Here is a 16,133-nt window from a genome sequence, read left to right as displayed (position 1 = left end):
AAACCCCCCTGAGCAATTAATAACAAATAATAATAATAATAATAATAATAATAATAATAATAATAATAATGATAATAATAATAAAAAGATGCTAAAATAAATTTTTGTAGAAGATAAAAAATACTTGACAGATAAAAGTCTCTTTAGAGTTGGTTGCTCACAAAAGAGGGTAGAAAAGCATTATATTTGTATCTGTATATCAGTATCACGGTGAAGCCAGCCGAATAAGAAGGAATATATATATATATATATATATATATATATATATATATATATATATATATATATATATATATATGCTGTGGGGTTGTTGTAACTGTTGTTGTGTATTTGTGAGTTACGTCAGGTGTACTTTGTTCTGAATAAGACATAGTTTTAAATCTTTATGACTTTCTGCCGGAATAACAACCAACCACGGAACAAAATAAAACCAGAGCTTACTTATTCACATTTTTTATCATTTTTATTATTATTATCATCCCCCGCAATACATGCTATACATAGTACACGATAATATACATTATTTCCGAAAGAATAGAGAACCCTAAAGGAACTTCCCAAAGTCAGATCAGCTACTTAGTCAACTTGGGGTTCATCGGGATACTTTTAATGAACGGCTGCAGCACTGAGCCCGGAGCGAGGGGTTTTTTTTTTTCGACCCCGAGGGTCGGGAAATTTTTCACGCAACCATTTTTCAATTTCTTCACGCTCAAAGTCTGCAAATTCGTTCCGTTTTGCGACCAGTTCACTAAAATCTGTTTAGATTAAAAGTTTTTTTAATTAATTTAATTTAATAAAAATTTTTTTTTGGTTCAATTATTAAATATTACCTTTGAAACTGCACAGGGCTCTTTCTCTGGCTCTGAGCCGTTTGTTGCGCAATCAACGCCTTCAATTGTCAAGTTTTCGAAGCCTTTACACCACAAGTCGGTGCAATTTGTCAGCGTGTACTTCACCACGTGACTTGAGTTCCCTGTGTTCTGTAAATTCAACGATAACTTCCATATATTTTGAGTTTTATAGAACTAGGGGAGTAGAGAGGGGTTTACTTACTTCACCTATTCCTATTTCAGCCTCGAAGTTTATTTTTTTATCGATCGGCAATGAAGGGGACATATTTTGTATCCACCATTCATTTTTTTGACAATTTTTAAATGATACTTCTTTGGTGAACTGAAATAAATATTTTTAATTAAATTATTTTTTATTTAATTGTTATTTAGAGTCGGTTGTAACTGCTGTGGTCATATCGCCGACTTTAATTGTTTTATTAATAATTAAATTATTATTTTGGCTAATTAACTCAATATAGGAAATTAGTAAGGTGTTTTTTGAATAAAAATTTAATTTCCTACAAAAAAATATTTTTTACAAGTTTTATTATTAAGTAAGAATTTTGAGTTTTAATCTTTTCAAAATTTATTTAGAATTTTGACCTGTGACCTTAAACTTTGAAGAAATAATTGAAAATTTGAAAAAATTGATGAAAATTTCCTACAAAAAAAAATTTTTTTATAATTTTTTCATATTTTTAATATTTAACCCAAAATTTTGAGTTTTAATTTTTAAAAAAAAATTTTTTTACAATTATTTATTTATTTTTGACTTTTGAGTTCAAATTTTGACTAAAGAATTGAAAATATAAAAAAATTGATAAGAATCTTTTTTATAAAAAATTAAATTTTCTACAAAAAAGGTTTTTTATAATTTTTTGATATTTCCAATATTTAACCCATAATTTTGAATTTTAATTTAATCCCAAAAGAAGCCTGAATTGAACTTCTCTAAAAATGTAATATAAAAACACGAAAAAAAAAAAAAAAAATGACCACGGGTGTCAAAAACAGCCTCGCAGATGTTAACTCTAACAGTTACATGATAATCTCGGCATAAAGAAAAGTTTTTCAGGTATAACACGTTAAATAAAGCTCGAAAAGGGTGTTGGAAGCATCTGGCGCCTTACAATCGAGCTGTCGAATCTTGTATGACGCTAAAGAAGCAATAAAATTCTGCTGATATAATATTTCGGTCGCTGCAGAGGAATTTGCCGATCTGAAAGTGTGCCGGGTGCTCTCTATTACTCCAGTGTGTATTCTCGGTAATTATTTAGAAGAAATTTGAAAGCTGGATCCATATTCCGGTCTGTGGTCCACAGATTACATTATATTACGTTATATTATTAGTATGTAAAGCCAAAATAGCGCAATTTATTTGACGATGCGCGTGACAATGGATGAAAAGCTCGGAATTGTGTTCAACCATTTTTAATGTTTAACCGCAGAACCCAAAAGCCATTAAGTACAAAATATAATATAATAATATAATGTGGTATATGCTCTCGTTCCTTTATCGCGGTCGTTTCATTTTATTTACCTTTTTCAGACGTTTTTTTTTTTTTTTTTTTTTCAGACGTTATAGTCACCATTACGTTTCGTACGAAATGATCGGTGACCACTACTGTTCATCGTGTCTGTGTATATATAGAGACAAAATGCCCCGAGGCTGGATGAGCTTAGTGAATGCTTCTACATGCGCTCTCAACCATTCAAATAAATGGCTTTTGTGCTCTGCTTTAACATTAATCATTAAATTTACATTAGACAGATATTTATATTTATATTTCTTTTAGGATAAACGTTTAGCAATTTTTTTTCTTTGTTATGTCTTATGTCTGCGTCGAAAAAATTTTCTTTTGATTTATTTATGGCGTAAAAATATTTATAATTACGTTTTTTCAATAAATTAGGTCATTTTTAGGTCAAATATTGGAAATATGCAAAAATTTTTAACACAAAAAAGTGTTAAATATTTAACACAAAAATTTTTAACACAAAATCATTTATAAATTTTAAATAAATAAATTTTTCCTTTATCTTATTACTAAAATTTGAAAAAAAAATTTGAAAATTATAAAAAAAATACTCACATTTTTAGAATGGATGCAAAGAACCATCGCAAAAATGAAAAAAGCCCGTAAAAAGTTTTTCATGATAAAAAGAAGCTAAAAAAATAGTGAAATATTCGTTTTAAAAGTCAATAATAAAAAAGGAAACTCACTGGATAATTATAGCCAGAGCAGGAAAAGTCGAATGAGGCAAAAGTTGCTCTTGTACTCGAGTCTGGAGTGCAGAGTAAACGCGATAAGAAGTAAAAAAAGAATGAAAATAGTTAAGATTGAATAACATCGTAAATAATATTTAAAAAGCGCCAACGAGAAAATAACATTGTTATCAACAGTTGTAATTGGCAATTAAAAAAGTTAACTCATGGCTGCTACGGTGTCTTTTAAACACGAATCAAACTCCACCTGATTGCCATGCTCCGTATAGTTTAATTGATTTATTGAAATAAGTCTCCGAGCTTATCTAATTAATCTAATTGCGACAAAGATTTATCGCTTAAATTTTTTTCTAGACATTTTTTTTTATTTAAGTCGCTTTTTTTTTTTTTTTTTTTTTTTTTTTTTTTTTTCGAAAAAATATTTATAATCCGGGCTTGTTATAAAAACCGATAGTGTGCCGGCAGCTTCCGAGTTTTGACCGAGAAAAATTTATCCCGAGTGAGACTATTAAAATAACCATTAGCGGGTTAGATAATCGCAGTCAAGTACGCGTCATGAATTTCAATGAGCCGGTACAATTAACGTGCACTCTACGTGTGTGCTCACTGTCCGAATAATCTCTATTGGTTTTTATATATCTGTTACATATTTTTTATTTTATTTTATTGAAATATTTTAAATTGTTTTAATAAATTTATAAGTTTTTTTTTTTTGAAAAAATTGGGCGGTAATTAAAAATTTAATTTCTGAGGTAAATATTGGAGATATTAAAAAATAGTAAGAAATCTTTATTGTAGGAAATTAAATTTTTTTTAAAAAAGGTTTCTTATAATTTTTTTGTATCTTCAATATTTTAGCCAAAATTTGAGGTCAAAGGTCAAAACTAAAAAAAATAGCACAAAATTCTTTTAAAAAATTTAAAAGTCAAAACTTTGGATTAAATATAAAAATAAAAAAAAAAAAATGACAATGTCGCTTAATCTGCCACTTTATTACTATTATTATAATTTTTTCTTTTTTTTTTTTTTTTTTTTTTTTTTAAATCTGTAATAAAATGTGTAAATTTTTCAGCGTATGAAAACAAAGAAATGATAACAAAGTTGTGAACAATATCCGTGTAAAATAGTCTGGTGCCTCGGAGTATCTGGATGATATCAGGAAGCGTATCTGGATAGGTTGCCTCGGGACAAATCTAGATTGAATAGACCGAGGTGCAAAGCGTCGCTAAAACAGTTGAGTGGTTTCCATATAACAGTGTAAAACCGGCGGATAGATGGTTAGATAGATAGATCTCGGCAAGATGTAGGAAGGTGTAGGAAGGTGTAGGAATCCGCCGGTACGTGTGTGAAATAAAATAGAGATTGCACGCCGTTAAATCGCGGAGAGGAAAACAGTCGCGGTGTTAAAAAACGTACATACTTTGCGGCTGTGAATACGTCTAGACGGGTGTACTTGAGCCACACTGTGAAAACACTGCTGACGGCTGATGCAAGTGATACAAGTTTATCTTGTCATGATAAATGTTACATATATATATATACATATGAATGGAAGAGATTCTCAATGAAAATGCATTCCGCGGATCCGTCTCGCTGACATCTGTTTTGTCTTTAACATTCCTGGCTTTTGTTTCCCTGGATGCTGGAGGATTAACAGGATTTTGCTTTTAATAGACTCCGGAGTTTCAAGGTTCAGCGAGTTTATACTTTTTTTGCAATTACGTTCCACTTGCTGGGATATTTTTCCATTTGCGCCCAGGAATCTCGAAAAATCCTCAAGTTTGTTAGATTTTTATTTTGTGTTAATTAAAATAATTATTTTGGTTGAACGAGTCAAAATTCTTGAAAATTTGTAAGGATTTTTTTTATAGGAAATTAAATTTTCTACAAAAAAGCTTTCTTATAAAATTCTTACATCTCCAATATTTACCCCAAAATTTTGAGTTTTAATTAAAAAAAAAAAATCCTTTTATATTATTTTTCTACTTTTATTGAGTTTTGACCTTTGACCTCAAAATTTGGCTAAAATATTGAAGATACAGAAAAATGATAAGAAATCTTTTTTATAGAAAATCAAATTTCTCACAAAAAAAGTATCTTATTATTTTTTAATATCTCCAATATTTACCCCAGAAATTAAAGTTTTTCAAACAAAATCTTATAAATTTATTATAAACAATTTTAAATATTTCAATAAAATAAATTTTTCTTAACTGGAATAATTATGGAATGGATCAGGTGAATAATGAATTACAAGGAGTCGTAAAATATGCATCTATAATTAATGATTAAAAATTAAAGCAAGTTAAAAAATTCTAATTAACTCTAAAAAATTAAAAAAAAATAATCGTGAGCTGACAAATTTCCCTAAAAAAGATAAAACAAAATAGTAAATGAAAAAACGTTATCACGATATTGGTAGAGCCGCTGACAGGCGAGGGATCAGGGCGAAATTGGGAAATGATGTATCATCCCGCGAAATATATATTTATGTCTGGATATAGATGTATATTATCCATCCGAATTTCCCTTCAATCATCGCGGCTCTAGAAGGGTACCAGCATGTATCCGCATCACGCAGTACGCACACATCAAAGTAAATTGTGACGAGCCAAAGGGGTTCCAAATCCTTTTGAGCTGATACACATATATATCTATATATAGACAGAGATAATGTGCGTCTATACATCTGGAGCACAGAGAGATATATTTGCGTGGCGCCCACACATTTAAATAACCGGGTAGGTGCTAACGTGTTCGGGGATTGTCTGGATGCCCCTGATGATCACTTTATATTAGGCGAGGGGAATCTGCATGACAATAGGCCGCCCCATTGTGCGGTAAACGCTTTCCACCAATTCTCGCCCTTCTGCTCCTCGCTCGAGACAACCGAGTCTGTCTTCATTCCGTCTCCAGGCCCCCGACGCTTTCAGCCCCCGACGCTTTCATCCCCCGACTCATCTCGGCTATAAACTCCACGCCGCCTAATAAATACGATTTACGATAAAAATTTGTAATTTCGGGCGAGGCTAAAACAGACGATCCCCCTCTACCACCCCTCTACCACCACCAATCCGATCCTATCATATCAATCTTGGAATTTAAAAGCTCTTTGTCTACGTTTTTAGATTAATTTTACTTTTTTTTCCAGAGCCGCCCCTCGCCTTTTTTCATTAAAAACTCTATTACACACGTCCGTGTTGCTGGAATTAAATGCGACTGTCGCGAAGGAGTAATTGTGATTCAAATTAAATTTTCTACAAAAAAAGTCCGTTATAATTTTTTCAACTTTCCAAAATTTTTAATTTTTATACCTAAAAAAATTCTTCTAGTTAATTTAACTTTTGACATTTGACCTCAAATTTTGACTAAAGGATTCACAATATAGAAAAATTTACAGATTTTTTTTTATAGAAAATTTAATTTCCTACAAAAAAGATTTCTTATAGTTTTTCCATATTTCCAATATTTACCCCAAATTCGTTCAATTAAAAAACTTTACTCCAAAATTTTGAAAAAAAAATACAATTTAGCTCGTATTCAGCGACTTGGTACCAACAATTTCAATTGCCAGCGCCCAAACAGAACGCGTTACATTCCAGTGCATCTAAATATCCGCACGACTGGAACGGGTATTAGGAAGTAGATCATTGATGCGATTTAACGCGTAAGATCACCGTGCAATTTAACCCCACCCCCTCCCCCACCCCCTAGCCTCGCAAATCATTGGCAAAAACTAACTTAAAACCTTGTCGACAATCATCAAAGCATTCCTCGATAGAGCCAGGCCGTCTAGACTCATTTCTCTTGTCCAAATAAAATAAAAGTGTACATCAATGTCGCGCCTACCCTCCTGGAGGCTCTCAAAATGTGTATAATAGTGCACAGTATTGCAAAAACCGGAGTTAAGTATTCAGAATGCCCTTAAAGAATTTTAATGCCACGGTAAGAATTTATTCCGACATAGAATGCTCGGTAATGGCGGAAATACGCGTATAAAACTCGAGGAGAGGGTGTGCATTGTCGCTGCCTAATGGCTTTGCCTCGGGCAACTTTTGTGCATCTAACCGGCGGCTACGCTTCTATATATACATGTATATATATATATATATATATATATATATATATATATATATATATATATATATATATATATATATTTATTTATTTGTGTGCATGTAGCTAACAGTAAGAGATTAAACATCAAATACGGATACTTGTATTTCAACAACTACCTACGTTCAATTTACCCCTCTTTTTTTCTATTTCAGCTCCCAATCTTCCGTGTTCTGTTCTGTTCTATTCCAAACAATTACATCTTTTGCGTTTTTACTTTTTTCGCCTTTTTGTGCACCTGGTTTAATGGAAAAAAGGGTTGTGCGCTGTTTTTTTACGAAAAAAAAGGAAAAAAAAATTTATTATTGTTAAAAGAGAGAAAAATTTAATTTTAAGCAGAAAGAAGTTTAATGCAAGAGGAAAAATATGTTTATAGTTGTGACGTCAGCCGCGCCATTTCGTGTTATAGGTGCGCGCGCAGCTCAGCAGCCATTTTGCGTCAAAGCGCGCTTTTTAACGCTTTTTAGATTTTTTACGGCTTAAAAAATCCTTTTTAGGATTTTTATTAAATTTTATTGATAACGAATGAAATTTTCTAAAAAAAAAGTATCTTATTATTTTTTCGTATTTTAATATTAAGCCCAGAAATAATGAATTATTTTTCAATTTATGGCAAGTTAAATAAAATTTATTTTCTATACTTGGATAAAAAAAAAAAAAAAAAAAAAAATTCCCATTGATAGTTTTTTACAAGAGTAATATATGCCTCCATAACCAGAACAAAAGTTTGCTGTTTGAAATTCACCTGTAAAACATTTATGTGAATTTGTATAAAATGTATAAAATGACATTGAAAAATAGCTCGGCGGTTTATAACCTCGAAGTATATCTAGCGTGAGACACTAGAATCTAGAGACACAACCACCCGGCGGTCAGTGACTAATGGCCGGGCACTTCAGTATTAGAGTTAAGTATCACATGTAAACTCCCATTGTTTTATTTTTCATTAATATAAATCTCTATAAATAGTAACTTGTTTTGCTGGAATGCTGCAGGAAATTATTTTGCTAAGAAATCTCCTGGAACAAACAGCTAACATTTCAAAAAACAATAAACCAAAAAGTTTCATTTCTGGATCCAGAAATTAAGCCAAAGCTGACGATGACAATATAAATATATTTATTTATTTGCGGGAAGATATGATACAAGTACAACATCAATAAAATAGATGTACCTTAGAAGTATTTCACTTGGACTGGGTGGATTTTTTCTCTGACATCAACCTCCTACTGAACTCCCACCCTAACTTTCATTTCACGACGTGAGTAAAATGTGAGCGCATGATTTATGCATGCGAGCACTTTCTGCGCTAAGAGCTCACTCGGAGTGTAACATAATATTCAGTGACTGATATACCACGTCTGGAGTATCGAAAATTTTATTATTATCAAAATTTTTCTGTCAATTTTTCCAGCTAAAAAAAAAAAAGTTTAGCTTTTGTTTTAGAAAAAGTTAAAACTCAAAAAAATCCTTATCAGTTTAATCTTCTAGTCAAATTTTGAGGTCAAAGGTCAAAAGTCAAATTAAATAGAAGAATAACAGAAAAAAAATTTTTTTAAATATTTACAATAAAAAAATGTATAGTTAAATTTTTTTTTTTAATTTAATTTAAAAAAAAATTTTTTTTTAACTAATTATTACTATCTTTATTAAAATTGTTCTTTAAAATGCTAACTTTAATGAATAATAATAATAATGAAAGATAAATTAAAAATATAAAATCGTGAGTATAAAACACCCTTCTAATTACAGAATCCTCGAAAATATACCCTCGAAAATGTATCACCCTTCGTTTTATCGATTCGAATTCGCTTTGAATGTCTGAACAAACTGAACTCACACTCAGCCTTGTGATTATCAACCATATGATTCTGATTGGACTCTTGTAGCAAAACGCAATTAAGCCATCGGTCATTACTTGCGAGGGATGTTAAATATAATAATAACAAACAACAAACACCGTCACTAATAATAATAATAATATTGATAGTGTTTCCAGGTTCAAAGGAAGAATTTTTTGATGGATCATATCTGGTATTCATTTAACCGTTAACTAAAACATGTGCGGCAAAGTAGACTCTCAATCGGGATGTTCACGCTTTTCCGACAAAAAAACTCCTGTCTCAGGGGATCGCTGTGTCCTGGATAGTATTCACATATGACGGACCGAGCTCTCTATTGATGGAACGGGAAACTTTCAATAGCGGTTTTCTGATGAGGATCAAACCCAAAAGAGTCGTCCCAGCTCTCAAACATGATTCATTGTACGCTACATCGCTATTGATGCTGATGCTGGCTGACAACCGCCAACTGTCGTATGAGCAAGTGCTTTTTCGGTAATTGCGATTTTTTAATCTGGAGTAAATTGCAATTTTATTATTAATCATTTTTTTTTTTTTTTTTTCCATTATTTTTAAAAGTTTTTAAATAATTTATATTATTAAGTGTATCTCGTGAACTATTGACATTTTTTAAGATATAAGCTCATTTTGATGTTACACTCATCAAGACCTTTCATTTGAGTACCCACATCAATTTTTCATATATTTATATATTTTATATATATGTATATATGAAAAATATATAAAAAATTCATGTGAGTACTCAAATGAAAGCTCTTGATGAGTGTAACATCGGGATGAGCTTATATTTTTAAAAACTTCAATATTTAAAGACTTTTAATAGTAAAATGATAATTCAAAAAAAAATTTCGTAACTTTTTAAATTTTAATTTTAGAGAAAAATTTTTGAATCAAAAATTGTAGAAAATTAAATTTCATTAAAAATTTTTTCTAAGATGAGTACTTGAGAATATAGACTTATTTTTTATCCAAATTATAACAAATACTATAAAATAATTTTGTTTTTAATATAATTTTATATAATTAAAAACTCTAATATTGTATATAGGTATATATAACTTTTTTTTGATGTGGGAAGTTTGAGGACAGAAGATATATAACTGGAGCAAGTTATAAGCCCGATAGATTGTCCGGAAGTGGAGATACACACATAGAAACAAAGTTTAAAGAAAGTTTAGAAAGAGCTCCTTGCGGAACAATCAAAATCGTTTCACGAAAACGCGGGAACTCTGAACGAACCCAATTAAGGACAATACTGCCGAGCGCCTTTCCGGATGTCGGATTTCATTTCTTTTTCATCTATTTCTCCACCGGGCCACTCTATAACTGTACAGTATAACTCCACGCTCTTTTTCTTCCGTCTTATTTATTTTTATTTTTATTTCTACTGCTATTGCTATTGCTACTCCGTTTATTTATTTCTATTTTATTCCCTTTTTTCATTAACTTTGACGTAACGCAGAATACCGACGACTACAACTAAATAGTACATTTTTTTATTCTTCGAGATTACGGCTTTTGGCTTTGATGCGAAAGCTAATTTCACTTTATTAATTATTGCTCAAGGGCTCACAAATCTTCAGATTATTCTTTCCAGCAAATCAATATAATAACTCAAAATATTTTTAATTAATTAAAAAAGCTTTTAAAAAAAACTCAATATAATTTTAAATTTGTAACTATTTTTAAAAATTGTTATTTCTTCGAAAATATTGACCGAAAAAATTTTTTATAGCAACCAAAATTGTTCAAAATTTAATTCTCTACAACTTTTGTCTCAAACACTTTTTTCTAAAAACATAATTTTAAAAACTACAGCAATTTTTTCTTTCCAAAAATGAAATTTTTCCTCCGCAGTAAAATCGATTGATTTATTAAAAGCGAAATAATGTAATATAAAATATAAGTAATAAAATGTAGGGGGGGGGGGTCGTCCATTTGATATTTTCGCGAGATTGAGAACCAGAACTTGGGGAGGAATATGCTTAAAAGACGAGACACGTGTGAGTCACCCCGGTTTATGTTGTGCAGAGTATATTTTTATTCTATATGTGGAAAAGAAAAATAAAATTGAATAAAATAATAAAATTGTGTATTGAGATAACGAAAATAAAATTTCTCCCGTTAACCTTTGAGGGTCCTCGTAAACTTTTATTGCCACTTTTTATTCCGTCTTCAATTATTCATTTATTGTCATTTAATTTTTATTTTATACCGTTGTAAAAAATTGATAAATTTGTTAGTGGATTTTCTCGGATTTTATTTTTTTGGAGTGAGGGGTCGCTCAGTCAAATAATCAGGCTTGCTTTTTTTTTTTTTTATTTATCTAAACGGAGAATAATTCCATATATCAGTCGAAACGGCTGAAGACTATTTCGGACTAGTCAGTAGTTGGTTAAACTGTTTATCGGGGATGGAATTAAATAGGAAGTAGAAACAGATGTTGGAGCGCATCTGGATCGGTGGAGACGTGAGTTTGTCAGTGGTCAAGAGACAAAGCTGAGAATTATAGCTCGACCGATATATCTTGGTTGGACATCTGTCCACTGTTTCAAGCGGCCGCTTTTCCATTTATTATTTATTATTTATTATTTATAATAATATAGCAAGTAAGACAAATATAAATATATAAAAGGCATAAAATTTATAAAAATAAGATGGCTCATCCTGCAGCAGTATCACGTATTTATGCCGACGTTGCACCGGTAGATTGCATGACACATTCACGCGCACCTTACAGTCCCGAGCCACCGAGGAATATGAATTTTTACACCTCTGATTTATAGCCCCTACGAAATTCATGAGCATTGCTCGGCTCACCGGTCTCAGGCACTTGAGAAAAATTTTATGTTACATAATGTTCGCCTTAACGCGGATATCTATCACTTATTTTAATTTTCGTACTTTTTTTTCTTTTTTTTTTTTTTAATATATTTACTTGTATGTATTTGAGACGAAATGTGTGACGCTGTAAATAACTTTAAGGTTTTTCAAGACTATTTTAAGATTTTTTCAAGATGATTTTTAAATTATTTTAAGACTCTCTATAATAATTTTCCGGAGCTGTCTTATTTAAATAAAAAATTCAAGAAGCAAATTTAAAAAATCTGCTTTCGGAATTTTTTTTTGGCGTCTTAAAAAAGTCTTAAAATAATTTTAAGACGATTTTTTTTTTCACCTAAATTATTTAAGAATAAAAATTGGATTAGTTTCTAAACCATTAAATTTAAAGAAAAAATTTCGAAACAAAGTTGTAGAGGATTTAATCTTAAACAATTTTGATGAGAGAAAATTATTTTAAAATTAATAATTCATCAGAAGCTATAATTGTTTTTTGGAATATATATATATATATATGTTTGTATTATTTGTACTTTTAGCACATCTTTTAATACAATATAATTCTCGAACAGTACAAAGTACAAAGTGGAACCTGAAACGCGACTAGGATAGAAGTAAGTCCCGGGTAGTCTTTGTGTAAGAAAGCTAGTAGATGGTGGATGGTGGATCAAGTATAGTCCCTTTGCGATAGTATTATCCTCAAGGTGCCGGGAGGGTGATGGTAACTTTCCAACGAGAAGCATTAGTGGAGTGGACGAGACGGCATCAAATATGAAGATAGCGCTTCAGGGAATTTCGACGAGAACAAACTTCGGGCAAACGAATCTTACTATAGCCCTCTTGCTCTTGCTCTCTAGGAGTATATTGTATATAGCACACTAGGAAAGAGGACTCTGAAGAATCTTTGAGAATTCCCCCGTGACTGAAACGTCGGTATGTCGACTGGTGAAGAGAGACATTAATGTAGACACTAGTTTTGAATTCATAAAGCTTTCACGTTTTTCTCTGAATTAATTAAATCTTCACAAATATTTTATTTTGATATTGATTTTTTTTTCCTTGGCTCGGTTTATGGGGGGGGGGGGATTTTTAACGTGATTTGAATTCTAAGTCTTATATTTAATACATATACATTAAAAAAAACTTTTACGAAATTTCTTCTTTTGCTTAAAAAAATTTTACACAGGAAAAAATTAAGGAGAATTAATTAATATTAAAAATATAAAAAAAAAGTCGAAAAATATGCTGCAATATTTAAATTTATAAGTTCATTTAAATTTTTAAATGACTTTGCAATTAAATTTTAAATTTATTTGCTCACTAGTGTAAAGAGGAGATTTGGTAGAATTTTTGGAAAAAAAAATTTTTCAAAAAGGAGCTACCTGAATTTTTTGGCGTGGCTAAATGCAAAGACCGCTAAACTTTCACTCGGAAAAAACGAGGTTCGAATCTCGGCCTCAGTATTTTTTTTTTCTTTATATACAATAAAATGTGATAAATAATTTTATTTTCATATTAAAAATAGTTCTTAAAAATTATTTTCTAGCTTTAAAAATTTTTCTCGATTCAAATTAATTTTTTTTAGTGCATAAATTCGCAATTACAGAAAAAATCAACCTCTATCAAGCAATTTTTTAATTTTCGAGCAGTCAGCCGTCTTATTTGAATCTTATTTGACGTTCCGAGAAGGTTGATAAATTCCATTGACTTAAGTAGTCGCTTGTAGGGATGCCGCATCGCGTTTCGTTCCTTTGGAGCTGCAGGATCGTCCTTGTCTTGAGGGCGACCCACGACGCTCTTTCCGGCGACTCCTAAGGGGATCAGCAGAAAGGGAGAGGATCCCTTGGCATCAGGCGCCTTTTCTGGGCACCTTCGTCCTTTTCTTGTTCAGCAGAGTAGAGCTTCCATTTCAATCCAACCCTCTTCTTTTCCTTTCATCTTTATCTCCATCTCCTCCCTTTCTGAGAGCTTTCTCGTCCTCACATTACAACTTGCGTTACGCTTAGTTTCATTGTCGTATGTTCGCCAGCTGAACCTCTGCAGCAGCAGTCTTCGTCCGCAAAACTCATCTCCTTTCGAACCTTTAACCGAGCTACGGCAGGACGAAAGAACGTGGCTCTTCATGACCCTCGGGTTAAATTGAAAAATTTTTTTACACCCACCAGACACGATAAAACCGTTTTATTATTCGATTAATATATCTCCAAAGTAATCTGATAGTCCCGGATTGATTTGTTTTCGTGAAATCGATTCTTATTTTATTTCCACTGTGATAATACTATTATCCGGTAATTTATACCCTCAGGTTTTACTTTTTACTTTTTATTTTTTTTTTTTTTTAATTCTCTGAATTGTCACTTTATTAAAATATTATAAAGTATAATTTTATAATTTTTCTTTAATAAAATTTTATTAAAAAAATTTTTTTTTTACATCGCTTTAGAGATTATTATTATCATTATTATTAATAATAACTTTTTTTAGAAGGTAGAAAAAAAAACTAAAGACAGGATTCGAACCCCGTTTGTTCTGACTAAAAGTTTAGCGGTCTTAGCTCTAAGCCACGCCAAAAAATTGAGGTAGCTCCTTTTTAAAAAATTTTTTTTTCAAAAAATTCTACAAAATCCCCTCTTTTCACTTGTAAAAAAATAAATTTAAAATTCAGTTCCCAAGTCCTTGAAAAATTTAATTTAAAAAAATTTATAGTGTCAAAAAAATATTTTTTTTTTCTCTCATAGCTTTTAATTTCTAACTTTACAACTTGTTTACATTAAAACAGCTTATTTCTCTTGAATTAACTGTTTATTTTCCAGTATATTAATCCTGTTTTAACCTTTTAGCAATTAATCAACAATAATAATGTACGAAGAGCACAAACCAGAGCTTAATAACTTTTAATTAAAAGCAAAAGTACTTGAATCTTATGGTAATTGGTGATAAATAGTTTAAGCCCCCAAGTAAACCGCCGAAATTATTTAAGTTGATACTCTTAACAGTAAGCGTTTGTTTTGAGAGTCAGCAAACTCGAGCTTAAAAGAGCGCCATAAAATCGGCGATTTTATTTATTTTCACCTTTCTTATATAAATATATGGCATAAGAAAGATCAATGAAGCAAAATCTATCGGATCTGATTCTACCCAGAAATTTAATAAAATCATCATTTATATTCACAAAAGTAACAGACTAAATCGTTTTAAAAATGAGATAAGAATAAGAAGATAATCTTGTTTTTTAGCGCAAGCTCCGAGTCTCGATTTTTCGGATAAGAATACAAGAGTTCTGGTGCTGGAGGTGAAACCAGTCGAGGGTTATAGAGCTGAGGGTCGCACCCTCAACTGTCTCGTCTATTACAGCACCACCCCGTAACATTACGTTTATAGCTTGCTTATATATGTTATATATTATGTATTATGTATTATGTATTAGATGTGTTTTATACAAGTGTGCGCTTTTCTCCCAGCACAACTAGACCAGGAACAACCCGAGGGTGACCTACATATCCTTCATCCCTATCTAAAGGACTCAGAGCCGAGTCACGTAATTTGTCCGCGGCGATTTCTAATAAAATTCGCATGCGTACGTCACACTCCCTGCAAGATCTCCGGTTAATGCCGTAATACCCTAATGTCGCTATAAAACATTCCTAATGTCTAATTCTGACAATGCGGATTAGAGATTTATTCTTTATTTCATGCACATTAGTTTTTTTTGTTCGCTTGGAGTGATTTAGCGGTGATGAGGATTTTATTTAATTTTCAGTTGAATTATAAGCGGAAAAAAAAATTTACTGATGAAAAAAAAATAAAATTCAATTTTAAAAAATTTTTTAAATTGATAAATTTTTTTTTATAATAAATTTATCATAAAAATAATTTTTTTTTTCACAAAAATTTTCACCCTAAATTATTCTAAGTGAAAAAAATTTCAGATAGCAACTAATTTTAAATTAAATTTATGAAAAAAATTAATTGAATATATATTTAAAAAATATATATGCAGCTTCTTTAATAATTAAACTAATTTTTTAGCGAATGAACATGCAATTTAATAAATCTTTTTGGTTTACTACTAGCTTACCAGAATCATTGAAGTAAGTAACTTCTGTGAAAAAAGATCCAAGTTGTTTAGAGCGCTTGTTAGCGAGCGAACAATCTCAGAAAAAGAATCAGTTCGTTACGGTCGGACTTAAGTCTCGAAAGAAAGCATCCTCGGGAAGAATAGAAAGCTTGATCTCTACCACAAGTTAAGAATAA

The 16,133-nt window shown here is 30.9% G+C and overlaps 1 protein-coding gene and 1 long non-coding RNA gene across 2 annotated transcripts; one reads left to right on the top strand and one right to left on the bottom strand.

Annotated features, from left to right (window-relative positions):
- Positions 1-441: 441 nt before the first annotated feature.
- Positions 442-3,087, bottom strand: LOC141533141 (uncharacterized). Its single transcript, XM_074251842.1, has 4 exons — positions 2,927-3,087; positions 1,054-1,173; positions 831-980; positions 442-755 (listed from the first exon to the last, which is right to left on the bottom strand). The coding sequence occupies exons 1-4, from the start codon at positions 2,987-2,989 to the stop codon at positions 573-575; spliced, it is 516 nt and encodes a 171-aa protein (XP_074107943.1). The 5' UTR covers positions 2,990-3,087; the 3' UTR covers positions 442-572.
- A 1,154-nt stretch (positions 3,088-4,241) lies between these two features.
- LOC141533380 (uncharacterized) lies at positions 4,242-10,594 on the top strand. The gene is made up of 3 exons (XR_012480258.1): positions 4,242-4,839; positions 8,929-9,512; positions 10,087-10,594. It is a non-coding gene; the product is annotated as an uncharacterized LOC141533380 (long non-coding RNA).
- Positions 10,595-16,133: the final 5,539 nt, after the last annotated feature.

Source organism: Cotesia typhae, unplaced genomic scaffold (assembly GCF_013202065.1).
Source record: "Cotesia typhae breed Kobodo isofemale line unplaced genomic scaffold, CoteBio_Ctyphae contig_83, whole genome shotgun sequence".
In the NCBI taxonomy this organism is placed as follows: domain Eukaryota; kingdom Metazoa; phylum Arthropoda; class Insecta; order Hymenoptera; family Braconidae; genus Cotesia; species Cotesia typhae.
This window is presented reverse-complemented; position numbering and strand designations above follow the sequence as displayed.